Raw genomic sequence first — 20073 nt, 5'->3', positions numbered from 1 at the left:
AACCCGATTTCCAAAAAAGTGCTATAAGATACAAAGCACAATAAGACACAAAAACTATCTTCCAAAACTTGGCTGCAATAGTACTGCGAGAGATGAAATTTGGCTTCATTTTTTTTGGACTCAAGAACACTCATGTTATCTTTATGTCAAACAAAGGAATAATTGAATAGGTACTTCTGAGTTTTCTTTGAACAATTCCAGCCTTTTAAAGCAACCAAAGTGATATAATTGCTTTGTTAAAATTTCGAATCCCTCATCCAAAACGAAAGCCATAAGCACATACATGAAGATCAAAGACTACCTACTGAGGATTGTCCACGCGTGTTAACATTTCTGAGCCAATGCACATAATTTTATTCTAGCTGCACTTCTCTTCTTTGTTTGTGGGAATTTTTACGGTAGGTAAAAACGATGCCTTGCAGAAATAAAATGAGTCAGTTAAATTTTTCAATAACTACAACAAGACTGAATAATGTATTTTTGTATGCATTTCCCGGGAAACTAAAGGCCACTTATAATTGACGGTGATGGTGATTTCTCTGGCGCCAATAAATATTTTTGAATATAGTATTCTACCTCTGGGTAGTTATTATGAATAATTTTACCATTGCTATTATTTATACTGCAAGAAGCTTACACTACCTTTCAAATGAATTCCTAGAAACTAAAGATGACGGACTTGGAAGTGTAATAAAGCCTCACACTTGGATATTGCGTTTCTACCCTCTTCGATATGGGTCTTAAAAAATGTGTGAAACCCATGATTAGATAGTTAATTCTAGAATCCAGACAAGCAATGTGCCAACTATTGGCGGAATTTGGAAGTAGAGCTGCGAGGATACCAAAGGAAACCACGTTGAAAAATCATTGGTATTTCTGGGAATTTACTGATTTTTCTAATTACATTTTTGTTATTAAGCCATCATAACGTCGCAAGTAATACATTTTAAGCATTTATATTCATGTAAAATGCCTATTCAGTTGTCATTTTTTGCTACAAGTCATCATTTACTGCGACGGTGGTTTGTTTGTTTAATGCACTTGGGGTTACCGACGTATTGCAATTTTTCTTTTCTAGCCGGCTGAGAATAAAGTTATTTTTATCGCAGTCACGTCACTCAATTATGGTCATTAGGAACCCTTTGAGTAATTTCCGTGAGATAGTAGAGGATATTTCAGCTGAAATTTATTAATTCCTTTATCTTAACTGCTATTTGTCTTTGCCCGTGGGAATTGAAATACCTCCTCAAAGCCAAGAAAATCTTCTTAGATATCTACTACTTTAATTATCGCAGTGGCTCGACAACTCATCCTATTGCACCAATGTTAACATCACAACAATATCCTCGATGCGTCTGCCATATTGGCATATTACGTCACTGCTTTCAGCGCCGCCATCGGTGATTTGAGTCTCGAATACGTCATGAAAATAGGAGCCCGGGTAATGAAGTGAAATAGAAAGAACATGCTTCTTAAGTAATAGAAAGAACATGCCCCTGAGGGGTAGGTATATTATTTTTATACTGCGTGAAACAGTGACATATGTCGTTAATGGAAGAGACAAATTACAAACTTATAACAGAAAAAATTATATATACTTCAACCGGATATCATGGTTGGGGAATGAATGAATTCTTTTATCCTCTCTCTTACCTGATTCCAAGAATAAACCGTCACCACCCTAACGAAATCAATTGATTCACATCACTCTTGCTTCTCGAGCTTTTAACTTTTCCATCATCCCCACTATTTGTGTCACCCATTTCCCGCCTTTAATTGGCATCCGTTGGGGCGGACCCCGTCGTCCAAACGTGTCCATGCTTTATTCGAATCCTGACCGAATCAATTCTCCGGGTCACTAATTTATATATTCATGGCGGCCTTTCACCCTCCTCCTTCCTCCATTCTTCCGCCGCTCCTCTTTTAGCATACAGTTTCAACTCATTCGTTTCTTCTCCTCGCCATTCTCATCCCTAGCTCCATTTCTCTTGCGGGAGCCGATTGTTTTTTTTTTAATCTCGGCGTGTTATCTTCCAATTTTCATGTCCTTGCACGGTTCCTGCTCCCAAGATCACGACCGCAATAGCGAGACGCGGCTATTTACAAATTATCCCCGACCATCCCTCGATCGAGGAGTTATGGCCATTTCGCTACTTGTGGGTCGGGATCGATTCTCGTGTTATTAGGGGTAGTACGTAAGTTGTAACTGAGAGTGTAGCGTGCAGTGATTCTGATATCAGATAACTGAGGGGTGGGCCATATCTCCTTCTTTTATAGCCGGCATCTGTGGTGACGTTTAAGAGACCTCAGAGTTGCTAGCTCCCGAGTAATTTCCCCGTGTCCGCATAGAGAATATAATAGAGATTAAGCGATGCCAAATAAAAAAGGGAAATCTAACACAGACCGGTAAATGGGCGCTCTTAATTTTGACTAGACTGGTTGAAAATTTTAAATATCCGGTTCATGTAATTTATTTTTGAAAAGTTATTGATTTAGCAAAGGTTTGTATCACTATTTTTAGGTGTCAGTGTCCATTTTTTTATCAAAACGTTGCCTATCTGGTTACTACGAATAAATATAATCTCAAAAACGAAATACATAGTATATTTATAAAATATCATCAAAACATGTTTAATTACGTCTCAGGTTTCATTCTGTAGCAGAATCATGAAGTCTGCACGGCAGTGAGCTCAAGTTATTGTAATATATATATTTTTATGTAAAACAACGTAGGTAGCAATAATAATTTCTGTTGATACACATTTTTTTGTACAAAATGGTCTGCTTCATGTTGAATAACTGTTATTAATGATTATTATGTATGTAAAACAAATAATGAATGTTTTTTTTTGCAGTGAATTAAGTTGAAATTAATGGCTATGATGACGATCACATTATATATATTTTCAATACAAAGACTTGTATTCTTTGTGTTTATATCATGTGTTTGACAAATTTATTCCTTTGGATTGATAATTATCAAGCCAGTATGGTGCTAATTTCCATGTATGCATATGGTAATTTGAAGAATATTTATAGGATCCCATGAGGAGTCACATGATAGATACTTGATGGATCCAATTGCCCGGAAGAATATCAATGAGCAAGATTTGGAATCTCCCCAGTCTATCTCCTTCCTTATTCAAAGCCGTTTCGGGTTTCAAGGCCGAGAAACGTCAATTAAAATGTCAAACTGAAATGGAAACTGAGAATACGGTTAACGATCGGATTTTCCCTTCTGATCTCACATGATTTGAAGCTCTTGATTAACACCTTAAAAATATCAAGATAGTCTTGTCAAACTACCGGTTTATTTCATTAATTTTTGATACCACGTGCCGTAAATACCCGATGCAGTGACGTTTGAATTGACTCTCCTTTCAATGGAACAGGTATCTTAAACGGACATAAAAATAGCGAATCCACTCAATCCTATGGAAATATCTGCTTTCCAGAACAGACGCAGATGAGTTTACATAAAAGTACTACTCATGGTCTTGCTGAAATTTTAACAGACTCGGAATTAAATTCTCGAACTCGAAAAGATCATTTCGAAGTAATTTTGGAATAGAATTAGGGCTGAAAATAATGCTTTAAATGCCGAAAATTACTAAACATAAATGTGAATGGTGCCATTAGATACAAAAGTTAAAGAAAGTTGCAAACAAATGTGGCTTCATGCAGGTGATTAGAACTGATAAAAGACAGTGGAAAGATTGTATTGCCTTTTGGATGTAATGATAGTGATGGTGCGTTGATTATTCATAAAAACACACCAAAAGGTATTCACAATAAAGAATAGAATATCCTTATTGTAATTGGACATGTAGTACATATCGACTGATATATCTAATTTAGAGGACTATATTCGGTGAAAAATAAGTACGTTTCCTTACATATTTGTTAATGCAGTTCTAAGGCATTGAATAAAGAATTTTTCCGTATTTCTTATCACACTCACCCGAAAGGCATCCCAATTACCCCCTACAAGTGGTGAATATACACTTTCTAGGTTGTTTATCCAAAGCTTTTTTTAATCAACCCTTAGACTCATTGGTGGGTTTTAGGCTTAAAATCAAGTTTATACAATATATCAATACATGTTTATGCAATGCGATGAACATCTTGTATTTCATATTCCTTTGGTAACTTATTTATTAGAGGCATTTACCCGTGGTGTACTTCGTTATTTCAGTCAATTTAGTTTTCAGAGATTTATTTGATCACTGAAAATTTCTAATTCGTTTAAAAATTCAACTTATATTCCATTATTCATTTTTGGGTAAAAGAAGTTATTTGATTTTGGTTATGAGGTCAAAGATGGTGTTTAAATCTTTATTAGCATTCAGTGGTAATTAAATATAGAATGAGAAATAAATAGGCATCATGCAAAAATAATAGATCTTATATGAAAAATATTAAACAAAACTGAAAAAATAACACGTTTTTAACGAAGAAAGTGACAGAAAAGAGCAGAATTATCTATTTGCTTGGTTAATGGAGCAAATTTGTTCAGAATTCAGGTAATGAAGCAAGTATGAAGAAGTGATTGCAAGTGCAATAATGCAAATGATGAAATATGATCACACACCTTTTTGTTATTTATTACGATTATTAGAACACGAGAGACATGAAAACACAGATTTAAGTATTGACAATTCATCTTAAAATGTTATAAAATAAGTAATTCCAAACAGATGGAGTCTAATGGAGATTACAATGTCATACAAGAAATAGCCGATATACATAAAACTTAAATCCCCCTTCCCTTATAGAAGAGAGTAGTTGGGTTTACCCTAGATTGGCATCTCTCTACCACATTGAGAAGTCGCCAATCTTTTACGACGCATTTATGGGCTGATATTGGCTTATCTCACATAAATACCACTCTCTCGATCTTGTTTCTGTGGCCAATTTTTAATGCTTTTGTCAACTGATTACATTGGGGAAAGACATCTCGGTCTACTGCAAGATCTTGCGTGGTTGTCGACTTTAAGCACAGAGAAATGAGGAGAGGGCATCAGGCCAAACGGAAAAGAGAACTGAGAATGGAAAGACCGATATTTTTTTCATTTCAATATCTTCCCCAGCTCTTCTCACTCGCGTATCGAGATGGGACGTCGCTCCTCTTTCTCCACACTCTGAGGCGCTTATCTAAATCGTGCCGTCTCCACACGCTCTTTGGCTTTGAGCGCCAATTGAAATCCCCTCTAAGTTACTTCCTCTATATACCCCTCTCTCTCTCTCTGAGTGCTAAGCGTAATTTTATACGAGTTTATCGCCGTTGATTTTTGCCCTCCCATCGTCCCACACTCCGTTTCTTTCAAACGTCCCACGCGTTTATTCTTTTTTTTTCTCTTTCGTTTGAATCCGTATGGCTCTAAACTGCTCCGTCTTCAATGGTGCGCATGTTCTTCTCTTGTCTTTAAGTTTTCTTTTGCCTCTGTTTCCATCAGCCGCACTCTCTGCATCTCAACACCACTTCCATTATCCCGGCATTGTCTCTCAATCCACTCTCTTTGAATCTCTCCCAATAGCTGAGTCGTAGTCTCCGTGACCGCGTCTGGTCGATGCTAATGCTCGCGTAATACTTGCGTTTCTGGCAAGCTCACTAACGAGCATGAAAACATGACAATAAACCAGTTCACAGTGCGCGCAAAGAGCACAAAAATACTGCCCGCGTAGTGTATTCCGCGTTTTTAAACAAACCAATGTGAATGCATTTTATTCATTTTCAATCGACCTACGGTGAACCGAATGCTTTTTTACACACACATGCTGTCTCATACCCACCGCGGTGGATATGAAACATCATATGCGAGGGCATATGCTTTCTTCATAATATTTTGGCGCGATTAACAAAATTGTATTAACCAAAAATTCCTAAATTAAAACACACAATATGTAATTAATGTAGGCACTAAATTAAGTAATTTAGTGCCTACATCTACATTTACATAATACCCCGCAAGCCGCCTAAAAGGCGTGTCACGTATGGCAGGGGGTGTTAGGACATATATACATACATTTTTACATTATGCATACATATACATACATATATACATTTACATTTATACATACACACATACATATATAAATTTTAATGGGTGACTAGTTGGAGAAAAATCATAATAGGAATTTTTTCCTTTTGATTTTACTGTTTTATGTGTTAAAACATATGCATTTCCTTTTACACTTGATTTGGGCAGTGAGGGGACGTCCTAGATGGAGAAATCTATCTAGAAAAGAATCCGCTGGCTTTACAGCCATTAAGTATTTAGGAGTTCTTACTTATAAAACCTCATGTGAAGGTGTGACTGTTACAGTGTTATAATCAACTTTTCACGTAAAAGGACTGGTGAAGTATGCTTTTATGCTTTCCCGGCGAATAATGTGGGTAAACTTTTCTCGGGATACCCACCGGGTTAATGTTTTTATAAGGGCCAACGTTTCAAGTACCGTCTCGGCACTCATCATCAGGGCTGACTATTGATTTTTTGACTGGTGAAGTAACAAATATCCAAGTCAAAATATAATTTAGTCATGGATAGCATATTTATCATTGAATTATGAATAGTGGTCACTATTACGGTGGCATTGCGTACATTTCAGGAATGGAAATAATTTTTTCTTTATTTAACACGATTTTGATAGTTACTTTATTATTTGTTTCTTGATTAATTTTAAGCTTTTATACTGTATTCGGAGGATTGGGCACGCCTTTTATGGCCTGAACGTCGTTACGTAAAATAAAATTTAAACTGAAGAAATTCTACCAAAACATTAGGTTAAGTCATACCATAGGGTTATATCTCTATGGCCATACTTCAGAAATTTTGGGTTTAAGGTTCATAGTTGTGGAGCCCGAAGTTATTAACGCAGTGATTCATGCTAAAACCTTTTTATACTTGCTTGAAATACTCCTATCGCCCATTTAATGTCATTTCCACTTTTTTGAAGGACGTTGCGACTTCAAAAAAATATTTTTAGCACGGGTATATACTTGGGATATTATTTGGAAACGCTACCCACATTCCGCCAAGGCAGCGAGTTTTCACCTCGACAAAACGATAATCTCGGACACTTCATCCTCCTCCATTATACCTTTTCTCAAAGCCAAACACTTTAAAATCTATTTGGAAAGAAAACCATTTGACAACCTCCAAAGATTTGTGTCTTGATCATTTTTTACATCCTTTCACCCACTCGAAATTCGATTCCGAAGTCTTTTATAACGACGTTATCCTACGCACTGGAAGTACGCAATATAGGGTCACCACTCCTCCCTACCGAAAGTCACTGGCTTAAAGAAGTAATTTGTATTCCCCCACATAATTACCCAAAGTCAAACCGTGCTCTATTCACGTTTCTCAATCGTGGGACGCAAAGAGAGAGAGTGGGAGGTGCAGGGGGAGCGAGGGCCTCTTGCGATAAACTCTCGATTTTTAGTGCGCGACATTAACATAAAGGGGTGAGCGTGACCATCTCCGAACGGAAAGGGAGTGATCGGGAAGGAGTGTGGGCTTGCCGATTCTAAAATTCAATCGAAAAGGGAGAGAGGGCCGTAGAGTGAAGCGTTTTGAAGGTGGAGGCGCACCTTTTGGGAACGGTTAAGATCTTTCAATTCGAGCCAGCGGTGAGGGAGATAGTGGGACCGTTCGACTTGAAAGAATGGCCGTGGGATATCTATGCGCTGCGTGGGATGTCTCTACGGGCAGGACACGATCTTAGGCCCGTGGGGAAATATTTTAAAGAACAGCCGGCACCTCCTCCTCCTACATACCACAGCCTCGGTTCACGCCGTGAGTTTTTCTCCCGTACCAAGTTCACGCCGACCTCGTAGGTGGCGGGGAATAGTCTTCGGCTGCACACCCGAAGATCGTGGGTTCGATCTAAGGGGAGGGTAACTTATCTTACCCAAGGTACATGTGTCTTTGATCTTAGAACGTCTCGCGTTGCGATAAGGTCAAAAGGAATATTTTTAAAGCAGTGGCGGATATATATGGGGGACACAGGGGCGCCCCCCCCCTTGCGGGGCCGCCTTCATTGCCGAAAATTGCAGAACCACAATTGTAACTTTTTTTATGTCATGAGATGGCATTTTCTTGCATATGTGTATCCTAATCAGTTTTTAAAAAACTTTCTTAACTTTGCATGTAGCTTAATTATTTTTCATTACGATAGAAGTATAGGTAGCTCAAAATATCTTTTGCGCCCCTCCTTGTGTGTTTTCTGTATCTGCTAGTGTTTTAAAGAGAGCATTTGAATACAAATTGTCCATTAGAGTGCTGGCCTAGAGTTGGGTCAATCGCAGTTTCAAATCCGGCCGTAATTTCTGGACTACCGCACCGGAAAAATCCTGAGGGTATGGTTTAGTTGGGCCAAAACTATGTGAAAAAATCGTAGATGACAGTAATGAAGTCGATGCCCTGAAAATGTAAATCAGTGAGGAGCACTTATTACTCCCAATCATTAATTTCGTTCACGAGTTTGAACTCAAAGAGAAATTAAATCTTAGAGGCCGTGCGCTACTCCCTTGAATGAGGTATTGACTGCTAACATGCCACGATATATACACACGAACGACAGGCGTGCCCACGGTCATTCTCCATCTAGTTTAATCGACAGACTGTCGAGAGTTTCCGATAATGTGACATGAACATGAGGCTGAAATAGAAAACTTGATGTTTTGAGATACGACTTAGGCGGGAAAGGAAAAGAAAATCGCGGAGTAGAATTATCACCTGACTATCAAAACGAAAAATAGTGACCTATCACCTAAGCCGACCGCTGTCAGCATTTGCAGTCTGTGAACATGCAAAGGAAAGATGAGAACTTCATCAGAGCAAAGCACGAGCTTTTCACGGGATCTGACTCTTTCATTAGCACTGCCTTTTCTCGTTTTAGAATATATGTGTTATGTATGTATTATCCTTCATCAGGTATCTCATGTTGACCACCTCGAGCGACTAAAGCTACGAAAATCAGCGAGTAACAACAGTGATGAACTATGTATATTCACTGAAACAAAATATTCATAAATAATTACGAACAGATAATCATTTTAAACTCATGGCACATATGTTGGGTAATTAATTATGCATATGTAGACAGCCGGTTTCGTAGAAAATTGTCTCTTTCGGGCCAAAAATCGTCTTGCGCTCAGTGCTGCGTGCTTTTGCTAGTGCTATATACAAATACTACTGCAACACCCTCCCGTTCGGCCCAAGGGCATTCGATTCGTCCCGCACCTTCGCTATGCGTCGTGCACCGCCGTCCCCGAGGCAGGCGGCACCGCGTGACCGGGCGACATCACGACGTGGGACGACGAGACGGCGTGGAAGAGATCGGACCCCTCGATACCCCCTGGCCCGACGTCCCTGAATATAAAGAGGCCGTGAAAAACGAGGCCCTACTCTAGTCTTGCTTAAAATGCCCTCTTGTGGAGCACACTTTGTTAATACTGGAACTGTGCTCCACCGCGCCGCGTGTATCTTCTTATTGGCGTGACTGCCGCCGCGGCCAACCGCCTTTATTAGATACCATCGTTCATTTAACCTTCTCAAAATATAGTAATACTCCCTCGTTACTGATTATCGAAAGCTCATGCTTAAATATTACTTTACTATATCATGATTGTTTACAGCAAAATATTTATTGGAAATATTCAAATATCCTGTTTTCAGTTCAAATTTGAGTGTTATATCATTTGATTAACAGAGAACATTAGGTAAAATTAGGGCTGCTGGCGCATCATACGATGCAATAGAGCTTCAGCCATTGCATAAACACTATTACTTGGCAAATAATGAAAAAATATAAATTAATCTAAAAAACGATTGCATCCTCATTAAATCTATTCTTCGCAATTGTTAAAACGTTCGAAAAAACTATAATTGCTAATCAACCGCTGTCACTCATAATATAGGAAAATATTCTAAGACAACGTTCTCGACTCCGTGGAGCCGTTAGCTCGGTGGTGTAGTCGCCACAGCGCCACAGAAAAGTCAGTTGGACGCTACCGCCGCCGATTTTGTACCCTGCGCACAGGTCTAGTTTTTACACATCCCTCCTACGCAGCCTCCATCAGCGGTCAAGGAGTCGCTTTTGTCAATGGATTGGAGCGCGAATAAGATCTCGGGGAGCCGTTGACGTCGTCCGAGGCAGCTCAAGGTTGCCACTCTCGTGAATGCTTTGGCATGTGATAACCACGATCAATGTTCCCGCCGCCCTTTGAAGAGCTCATTTAAAATTGCAACCGCCCGTTCGTCCGCTCGGAGAGAAAGCGCCGAGCGAGTGTGACGGAATGACGTCGAGGAAAAAAAGACTATTGCTTCCCATTATCAAATTAAAGTTCGGAGAAACTTGAGAGTGCATAATGAAAGAGTTTATACAAGCTTCTAAAGTATTTATCAGTAGATATTATCTCATCACCATTCAGGAACATTGATTTAATTCAAGGCACAAAAATGTATTTGAAAAAAGTAGATATCATCAATGATAACAGAAAACGATCGTATTCTCATGAAATCTAGATTTCACCGTGATATTTTGTCCCATCCGTAACGTAATGTTTTTAATTTTTTTGAAGAATCAACCCGAGCCAAAGCAATCCCCGTTTCATGCAAAGAATCCTGAGTTAAAAAAAGTGAAGAAGGTTGAGTGAGCAACGCCTGGTGAAAGCACACTTTGCAAATTGCGAAATGCTCTCAAAAATATTTTAGCAGACGTTACATGCGATGACGATCTCTAAAAATTGTATTAGCTCTGCTTTAATAGGAAGCAATGGCAAATATTAAAAATGGTTAAATCAGCGTTAACCCCTAGTAAGAACGATAGCAAATAGGTAAATATTTTCCAATGTATCATTCCTTTTTTATTCATTCGCTTTGTACTTGCTACTTTTTGGAATTTTATTTCACTGCAGTATTACGTAGCCCGCTGCCTAGGGGCAAATATTTAGTTGCTAAACAGAGAGTTACATATTAGCCAGGTCCTCCATTATTGATTATATAATTATTATTATTATTTGGCTATACCGAAAACATGAGGGAAAAATCCTGGTCGTGGTGATTAGAGTTGTGGTAGAAATCACGTGTCGAAAGGAAAATAACTTCCTTGGAACATCCGCCGTTATGTATTCATGCAATATTACTGGGTCAGGAATTCAGGGAGCTTGGAATAAAATTCAAGGAAATGGGAGCAAGGTAGAAATTTCTTCACAGTGGTGCATAACATTTAAAAATATTACTTTTACTCAAAATACCCAGAGGAACATGATGCCACTGTAATTAATGTCATTTTCTGATGGAACATTTCAGTCAAGCCCACTTTTAAGGGAACGGTTTTGGTAAACCATATTCCCAGTATCGTTCAAATCGGAACCTTTGAAACCTTTGAAAAAGTTTTTATGTCTCATGTGTAACTAATTGAAGATTTTTAATTATGTTATTTGTAAAATAGAATTTTGTAAATTTTCACATCTAATTATGGAAGTGTTGGTTAATTTTATTTTCTATGGAAGTAGATTTAGACCAATTAAATCATTAAATTTGAAATTCATAATATATATTTTTTACGGTAATGCGTACACGTTACGCGTAATTAATAATGCCTGTTTAGCCACAGGCAGGGAGACCAGTTCCAGCCTTGGGAAAAGTCAAGTTGTCACTACTAACGCATAAGTTGATGTCTTTCCGGGGTGAAATTTCCGAAAAATCCCCATTTTGGTGTTAATATCGCAATGAAAAAACGGAGTAAGGATATAGAAGAAACACAAATGCAAGTTAACGCTGATATATAATTATAGAATATCAACAATAAACACTCAACATCCTATTATCAAGAGGAGTTTAAACAAAATCTGACTTTCAATTTTTTTTTCATACTAATGGAATCAAACTGGCCGAGACAATGAAGACTAATACTCAATATAACCACATATAAAAATATATTCGATTTTCTTTTGCACAGAAAATATTTCGATCGAGGAGGCGGATAGCGAGTCGTCAATGGCTTCGGAGCCGACGGTGTTGCCGGTCAACGCGACAGCGGATCCGGTCCAGCCTCGGCCACTCCCCACTCAATACAAGAACGAGCCATCTTGTATCCGACAGGGAGGTCTGTGCATCAAGAAGGAGGAATGTCCAGACGGACACCTGCACCCCACATCCGGCCTCTGTCCAGAGCAGGCGCATCTAGGCGTGGAATGCTGTCATGGACGTGAGTACTCATCAAAGACCCCCAAAAATTTAACAAAGGGATTCTCATTCAGGCTGAATGATCATGCCATCATCATCACTGGTTAACAATCCTAAGACTAGATTGACCCAGCTCTCAATTCTCGCATCAGCTAATATTTTTATTTGCACCCATTTATTCTCTTTCAGATACTTTTTTTACCTGTAACATATATTTTATTCGAGGTCTTCCTTTTTCGTTCTTGCCATCTACTTGTCCATCTACGATTTTTCTTCACAGGCCATGCCTCAAAATGTGGCCAATCAGTTTGCTCCGCCATTTTATTAAGGTTTTCATTAGGCTTCTATTCTTTCCTACTCATCTTAGAACTTCCTCATTACTAACTCGGTCGATCCATTTGATCCGCATGATTTTTCCTTAGCACCGCATAAAAAAATCCTGCTTTCATGGTGAATAAGTTTGTTGAATAACCTAAGGCTTCCAACTGGGCTATATTTGGCTCCATACCGACATTTCAACTGTCTCTACTGTTGCCCTCAGGGGCTGAGTAGTCATCCATCCATCGAGTAGTCATGTCTAAATATTTATCTTCCCAAAGTTACCTGGCACCTCGAGTATATTTAGAATGAGATTCCGAAGGCTCCATCGGAGTTCAATTAATAATGAAATAAATAATGAGCCTCGAAGAGCAATGTGGTCAAGGGAAAGGAATTGTCCCCCCCAACCTGAGAGTGTAAATCTCATATGCTTGGTCTCAAGTGAGCTCCTACTCAATAGCTCTACCCTCGCCTATCCAAACCAACCTTCCGGTTGAAGCAATGGGGGATTAAGGTAGAGAAAATGTATGTAGTTCGGTTGTGTAATCAATAATTTAACGCATATAAGCAATAGGCTTCATAATTAGAAGGAACCCATAGGAATATTATCTTGATAAGTGCTTATACGTTCCATCATTACATGAGACAAATAAACTTAAATATTTTTTTGATGCTTTACTACATGCCTCAAAGATACTTAAGTATCAAATAAACGTATTTGAAACAACGTGTTTTAGTTTTTTGCTTAACCTGGTAGTTTAAATACTGATGTGTTATGATGAAAATGATCGTTTTCCGAAGCAAGATATCATCGCAAAAGCCGACGAAATGATTTGAAACAATATCCTTTAGACATTTTTTCTCGATTGTATCCCTCGTTACTATCTCTGACGAGTAAATATTTCAAAAAATTATACTGATTATTAACCGAGTTGCCATCATAGGCTTCATAAATATTTAAGCCCGTGAAAGGTGTGAACACCAAATATTGCTCAACCGCGATGAGACTCGAGTTTGATGGCCGTGAACTGGTACAGCCCACCACCGTTTCGGATACGGAATCAAAAAGAAAAAGATGGACGCCCAGAAATGTGAATTGATTTAGCATTACATGATGAAATCTGATGCAACCGCCTCTTGCCTCTATTCTCTTGCCTTCCCACATGAAAGCGACACTTGGCGACACACTCGAGGGAGATGTTCGTTTTTTTTCGTGTGACAGCTGAGAATAATTATTTTTCACGCCCTTTCGCAACTGTGACTTTCTCCAAGAGAACTTAATCAGAGACGTGTGACGCGAAGAGAGTGTGTAAAGTAATTTGTTATCTTGAATAATATGCATTAACCTACCAGTATGAAATACTTAAATCATCTCAAAGGTCGAAGAACGCATATGTTATTCAGTTGGCTCCGAAATAGGTCCCATAATTTTCTCTTCTTAATTGTTTGGTGATGAAATTAAAAAAAGGTAATCGTTGAGTTTTAATAGTCTAGTCACCCGAAATCTACAGGTTTGAATTCTTTTTATTCTTTGTATCAAGACAGAAAAACTTTTGAACGGAACACAACATATTATCTCGCAAAATCACTCCTTTAAATCGCTATCGTAAAATTACTTGTTTTTTATTCCACTTCCATCATGCTGGTAGACAATAGTTTTAACAAATTGTTGATGAGTATAGTTAGGTGCCATCAATCCGGTAAGAATTTTTAATGAAATTTTATCAACTTTTTAAAATTTATTATCAATGGATTAATCCCACTGTACCCTAACTATTAGGAACACTCATCAATTATTTACATTCATAGCTTTTTAAACACATTTTATGCTTAAAATAGGGATAACGATTAAAACATTGCTAGAGATTTATGCATCCATCAACATTGTGGACGAAACCAGTATATCTCAAGCCAATTATATTTCAATGGATGCTTTAGAGACTACGTGAACATTTAACAATTAACTATTCAGCACCATCAAATTATAATCGTGACTAGTTTTTAAGCACTGTGAGCCATATGCCTTACGGGAAACAAGCGGGTCGCGAAATCAAAACATACGGGCATGCTATTCATACAGTCTTTCTTGGATGATTCAGCGCGACAGGCGCGAGAGAGAGAAAGTTTTTTGGGGGGAACAAAACTTCATTTCGGTTTGGGGACGCCGTCTGAATAGAGGAGGGTGTGTGAAGTAAAAGGGGAGGGGAGAGGGGAGGAGAGGGTCAGTAAACAGCACCGTATTGGTGAATGAAAACGCTGACGAAGAGGAAAGCGACGGAGAGTGGGGGACGTGTTTGGAAACAAGAGGCCCATGACTCATTGCTATGGGGAAAGTTATGGAAGTGGGTGCGGGCCAGGTCGCCGGCTCAAAGGGGGCTCTGACCGAACAGACGACACCGTGAACGGAGTGGCTGTTTAATGAATAAGCAAACAGTGAGGTCGCCCATCACCTGCCCTCCTCCCGCCTCTCTTGTCTCGCGCCAATTCTTCGCGTGCTCGGCGAATGCTGGTATTTCCCACACATTGCGTTGACCAATGTTTCCAAACTGTTTCAAACCCACTGGATCAAATTTTAATAAAAATGTATAACTATTTTGGGTTTTCCGGAGAGAAAATGGTTTTGATAGCCCATTTGGCTCTCAGATTTGGTTGTGAAAGAATAACTTGTTTTCTTGTTCAAGATTATCAAATCGTTGTTCAGCACAAATACCCCATTATTGTCTTATCTACATTAGATGTAGACGTTGCTAAATATAATGCATTAATACTTCAAATGTAATTTTAATGTGAAGTTATTAAAGTGGAAATTTACAGCTTTTTTGTGAGTATTTCATATAATAATATTCCTCAACATCACACCTTATACCATTGAGCTCATTATAAAATCGGAATTTGGTCTATGAGAAAGCATAATTCAGCAAGAAAATTTTTTAAACTCGTTATCTTGTGCCTCTTTCGTTATCTAATTATTTTCACCCAAGCTGAAGTGGATATAACCGGTTGCAGGGAAAGGCCTCAGACGAGCGTCAGTTATTGCTACAAAAAATTGACGCGCGTAGACGGGAAGGAATGGGGGTCCGGAGGTGGGTTTATTAATAGCACCCGCTAATGCGACGTCCGCATCGTGGTCTCGTTCCTGTCAATCGAAGGCTGTCGAGCGTTGATGTCCCCTATGCATGGAGGTTAATAATCCCTCGGGCGACGCGAAAGTCGAAAACTTTCGCTTTCCGTGTTTCTGATTCGCGCATACGGGTCTGACCGCAAGCATTGCACTCACCTCTTGGTCGAGCATGTGTTTTGGTAGCGGAGATCACGCGCGAGCTTGCGTGTTGGGGTATATAAATTAGGAGTGCTTGTGAAACTGGAGCAAACCCGGTCAGTCACTGCTGATTAATCGAAACCTCTTCTGTTGCACATTTAAATTCTTATTGCAAATGTAGGAATGAGTACAGACATTTTATGAAGTCGCATTTATTGCTCACTCGCGGAGGTCCTTGTCAGAGGAACCCAACCTCTAGTTCTCCCGACGTTTAGTTCTGACTTTACATAAATGCAGCATTATGTTATTATTTTTGCTTAGATTCTTATGATAGATTTCACGCAACCCTCGAATAAATTAATATCGAGGGCTCATAGTTCTAAGTAGTGCATGTGCCACGTAAGGTCGTTAGCATGCAAATTGAGCTGATAACTTCACTATCTTCTCTCTCACGCTCCATCATTGTTGGTTATTTTAAATTCTTGACGCTGCTCTTAAATGTAACGGTTTACATAAGAGCTATGGTGATTTATTTACACGCGGGGTGTAAATGACGCAATGAAATTTTCCTTACGGATATAAATTACTGTAACGATATCACGCAAGACGTTACCAATGCCAATAGCCAATTGACGGAATGTTTAAGAAAGTTTGTAAGAGAAACAAGTAATATATCCTTTTTATTTTGAAAATTTCATAATATAAACTTCTAACAATGCTTATCCGAATGAACATAAACAGGTTCATCAATTTCAATGCAAATTTACCGAGACTTACGGAGCTAGATGTTTGGCTCTTGCAGTCCATCAAGGGTGGCAACGCGGGGGAGAAATGACTGAAATGAAGCCACAACAAGATGAGAGCCTCAAACCTGCGATAAAGGCGCGCATGGCGGTTATGAAAAATTGGACAGTTTTTCCACCTCATCGCTCTCCATATACAAAAGAGATTGTTTTAACTAACGGATAAAATGCAGTCCTGGAGTTATCTTTCCAAGGTTGGATCGGGAGGAAGCAGGACAAATTTGGTCAAAGAAATACGTATATGTGTTCAAATTCTTCGTTTCTGGGCCTCGGCATATCAATGTCTAAGCCTAAGCAGTAAATATTTTGCATCATCATCATTAGTCAACAATCCTATGATTGGTTTGACGTAGCTCTCCATTCCTCTCTCCCTTCCACTAGCCTGTTCACAGTGACGTATGTCTTCTCTTTTACATCCTTTATAACCTGTCCTTTGTAACTCATTCGGGGCCGTCCCTTGCCCTTCTTCCCTTCCACCTGTCCTTCTACGATAGTTTTCATCATGGCATTATGTCTCATAATGTGCCCAACTAAGTTCTCGCGTCTTATCCTTAAGGTTTTTAGAAGACTTCTCTTTTCCCCGCTCTTCTTTGGGCTTCTTCATATCTTACTCGGTCGATCCCTTTTATCTTCATAATTCTTGTAACACCACATTTCGGATGCTTCCACTCTTGACTTCTCTGCTGCCGTCAACGTCCAAGCCTCACCTCCATAGAGAAACATGCTCCATATGTAGCATCTGATTAATTGCTTCCTTACTTCCATCCTTATACTCTCAGCTGTAAGAAGATTCGTCGTTTTGTGGAAAGGCCTCTTCGCTTACGATATCCTAATTTATATTAATTTACATGAATATTCTATCTGCTTTGTTCTTCTCCATTCACGAGAACAAAACATCTTGAGCACCTTAACTCTTTATAAGCCAGAGCTGCTTAAGGAAGAAATCAAATTTCAATATTTTTCATTCTGAAAAGATGAAAATTTTGCACTCAATCATAACTATTGAGGAAGATAAATATTTCCTCACCAAAATTTACACCACAAAATAATACGTAGTTTAGATATTTCCTAAATAGAGCTGAAAATGTATACATTTTTGTTGTTTCTTTGAAGCATCATTTGGTTATAACGTGTAAAATACCTTCTTTAATGCATTAGACTTGCATTTTTTGCCCTGTCTATGTTTTTATCATCGACCCCCTATGTTATATTTCAGTATCTGTGAAGGAGAGGCGGTGCAGCGCGAGAGGAGGCGAGTGCCGTCCGCGCTCCAAGTGCGGCCGGCAGCTGTGGGAGGAGAGAGCCGAGGATTGCGGCGCAAGCGAGGCGTGCTGCATCCTCACCCGCATCCTCTGAGGGCAAACACCCATTCAACACAAATTGGCCTCACCCTACTTTGCATCTTAGGAAACGAAAAAAATGAATAATATTCACTCATGCACAAGGTTACCATCAGCTGTAAATATTTTTGCTTAATTTTCTTTCCCAACACCTAGCTCTATTAAACTAAATCCTGCAATTGTTTGAAAACTTAAGTTATTTGATCACACAGAATTTCAATGATAAAAACTAATGAAATATAATTAAGACAATATTAATTTATTTCGAGTGAAATTGCAGACTATATTTCCAATTCGGTTAAATGGTTTCTTAATCAAAAGTAAATATTTGTAATCTAGCGCAGTGCGGTTGTGGTGTAGTCAAATAATGTTTATTTAAGATTCATCACATTTTCAATAAGCAATTTAGAGTGTGACCTAGATATACGAGGATGAGATTAATTGTTAATTTCGTATCGGGTTTCAGTATTGTTTTATGTTATTTTTGTGTAATTGTGTGAGAATGTTTGCTGTTAATATTTTGAAGTGTATCTTAACGATTTCCTTTATTGATGTTATTTAAATACATTGTTTAATAAAAGTTTTGCCTCACCATATATTCCGTTTTAATTCCAATGTGCATGGCATAAATATTGCTTTAAGTCTACCAAAATTGTAATTGCAATTAACAGCACTTTGCGGTTGTACAGGTGACATAATCTACACTACGCTAAATGTTGAAATAGAAGTATAAAATTACTAACATTGAGTAATGCCAATCACCGGAAAAGGTCGTTAAGTTAAATATTAGAATATCCATTTAATCGGAGTGAATTCATGTTTTCCTTACCAATAAAATATAAAACAGATGCCTGAGTCAAAAAGAGATATTTCATGTTATAGCCAGAGCATGATACTAACTATTAATTTTTCTAGGGCTAACTTGACGATCTATATTAGCAATGGCAATAGTTTATTAATTGTGGAATGATAATATTAATGAGGATCAAAAAATCTCTTTAAATCCAGACTGTTACATTTTACCTCACAAAATTTGATCCAAGAACATTAGTACATTACGACAATCACCTGAGACATCTTACGAGTCTAACATACATTTTTATATACATAAGTACATTCTAAGATGGTATATAATTTCCTAGCACAATTGGCATTTGTTTTCTCTTAATTTTATCTAATTTATGGTCATGCACCATAGTAGATTTAGAGCGAACGAGATAATTTTTGCTCCATCGCAGCTGGAGAGCATTCAGCGGTTGAACGTATCAACGTCAGAAATAACATGTGGCGAAAATCAATTTATGAAGGGTGTAATTTGCCTTTCATAATTTAAGCTCAAATGGAATGGAAGGCGCAGTCGATGAAGCGGTCGCCTAATGAACGGAGTTCCCGGAATGTGCGATGGAGCGTGATTTCACTTATGCTGGTAGCAAGACTGCTCAGTGCTGCCACCTCTGGACTACCAGGGTAACTCGAACGTATGAGCTTGTGCTCGCAACTGGAGCCAAGCCTTACGATCGTACGAAATTTTCGAGGATTGGTATGTACCCCTTGCATCTCTGACTAAAATACTGAATAAAGCTAAATTGAGTTTCACGCAATGAATACGCATTGATAAAGCAGTTCCAAAAGTGAAAAGTATTGATTTGAAATGAAGAACATTGGAATGAAGATAATCATATCTGATATGAATTTAAAACCAAAAAAATTAGTGGCCATCATTTTTTTCACGATTAACAAGTAAAACGCATATTAAAAAAATATATTATTGAATCCTTTTATGCATACTTTATCAACGTGCTCTAGTATAGAGCTAAATATTTTTATAGAATTTGAAGATAAAATGGTGGAATAACATCAGTATTCTCATGTTAAAAACGGAATTTTACGTGACAAACGAAATCATAACAATGAAATGTGCAAGGCTAACCCGCAACACGCGCACCATTTTTAGCACTGATTGCAGGAACTCATGTATCCTGAAACGTATGCATTTGTGTTTTCTTAACTACGCGGCGGGTTGCCTGAATTAACCCATTGTTAGTTGAAGCTACGCGACGCAGAGTGAATAATAATTGCATCATCTCATTACCATGAATTGAATATATACCCATCACTTCAGACAGAAAAACTTCAGCAATGGAATTCAGACT

General features: G+C 38.4%; 1 protein-coding gene across 1 annotated transcript in view; it reads left to right on the top strand.

Annotated features, from left to right (window-relative positions):
- Positions 1 to 18516, top strand: part of LOC124153396 (U-scoloptoxin(19)-Tl1a) — a 31432-nt gene extending 12916 nt beyond the window's left edge. The window contains exons 2-3 of the mRNA XM_046526527.1: positions 11974 to 12222; positions 17797 to 18516. Of these exons, the coding sequence (XP_046382483.1) occupies positions 11974 to 12222; positions 17797 to 17936 (389 nt within the window). The 3' untranslated portion in view covers positions 17937 to 18516. The remainder of the gene's footprint in view (positions 1 to 11973; positions 12223 to 17796) is intronic.
- The last annotated feature ends 1557 nt before the right edge of the window (positions 18517 to 20073 follow it).

The sequence above is a fragment of the Ischnura elegans genome, chromosome 1 (assembly GCF_921293095.1).
Source record: "Ischnura elegans chromosome 1, ioIscEleg1.1, whole genome shotgun sequence".
NCBI classification, from domain to species: Eukaryota; Metazoa; Arthropoda; class Insecta; order Odonata; family Coenagrionidae; genus Ischnura; species Ischnura elegans.
Note: the sequence above shows the minus strand (reverse complement) of the source record. Positions and strands in the feature narration are given on the sequence as shown.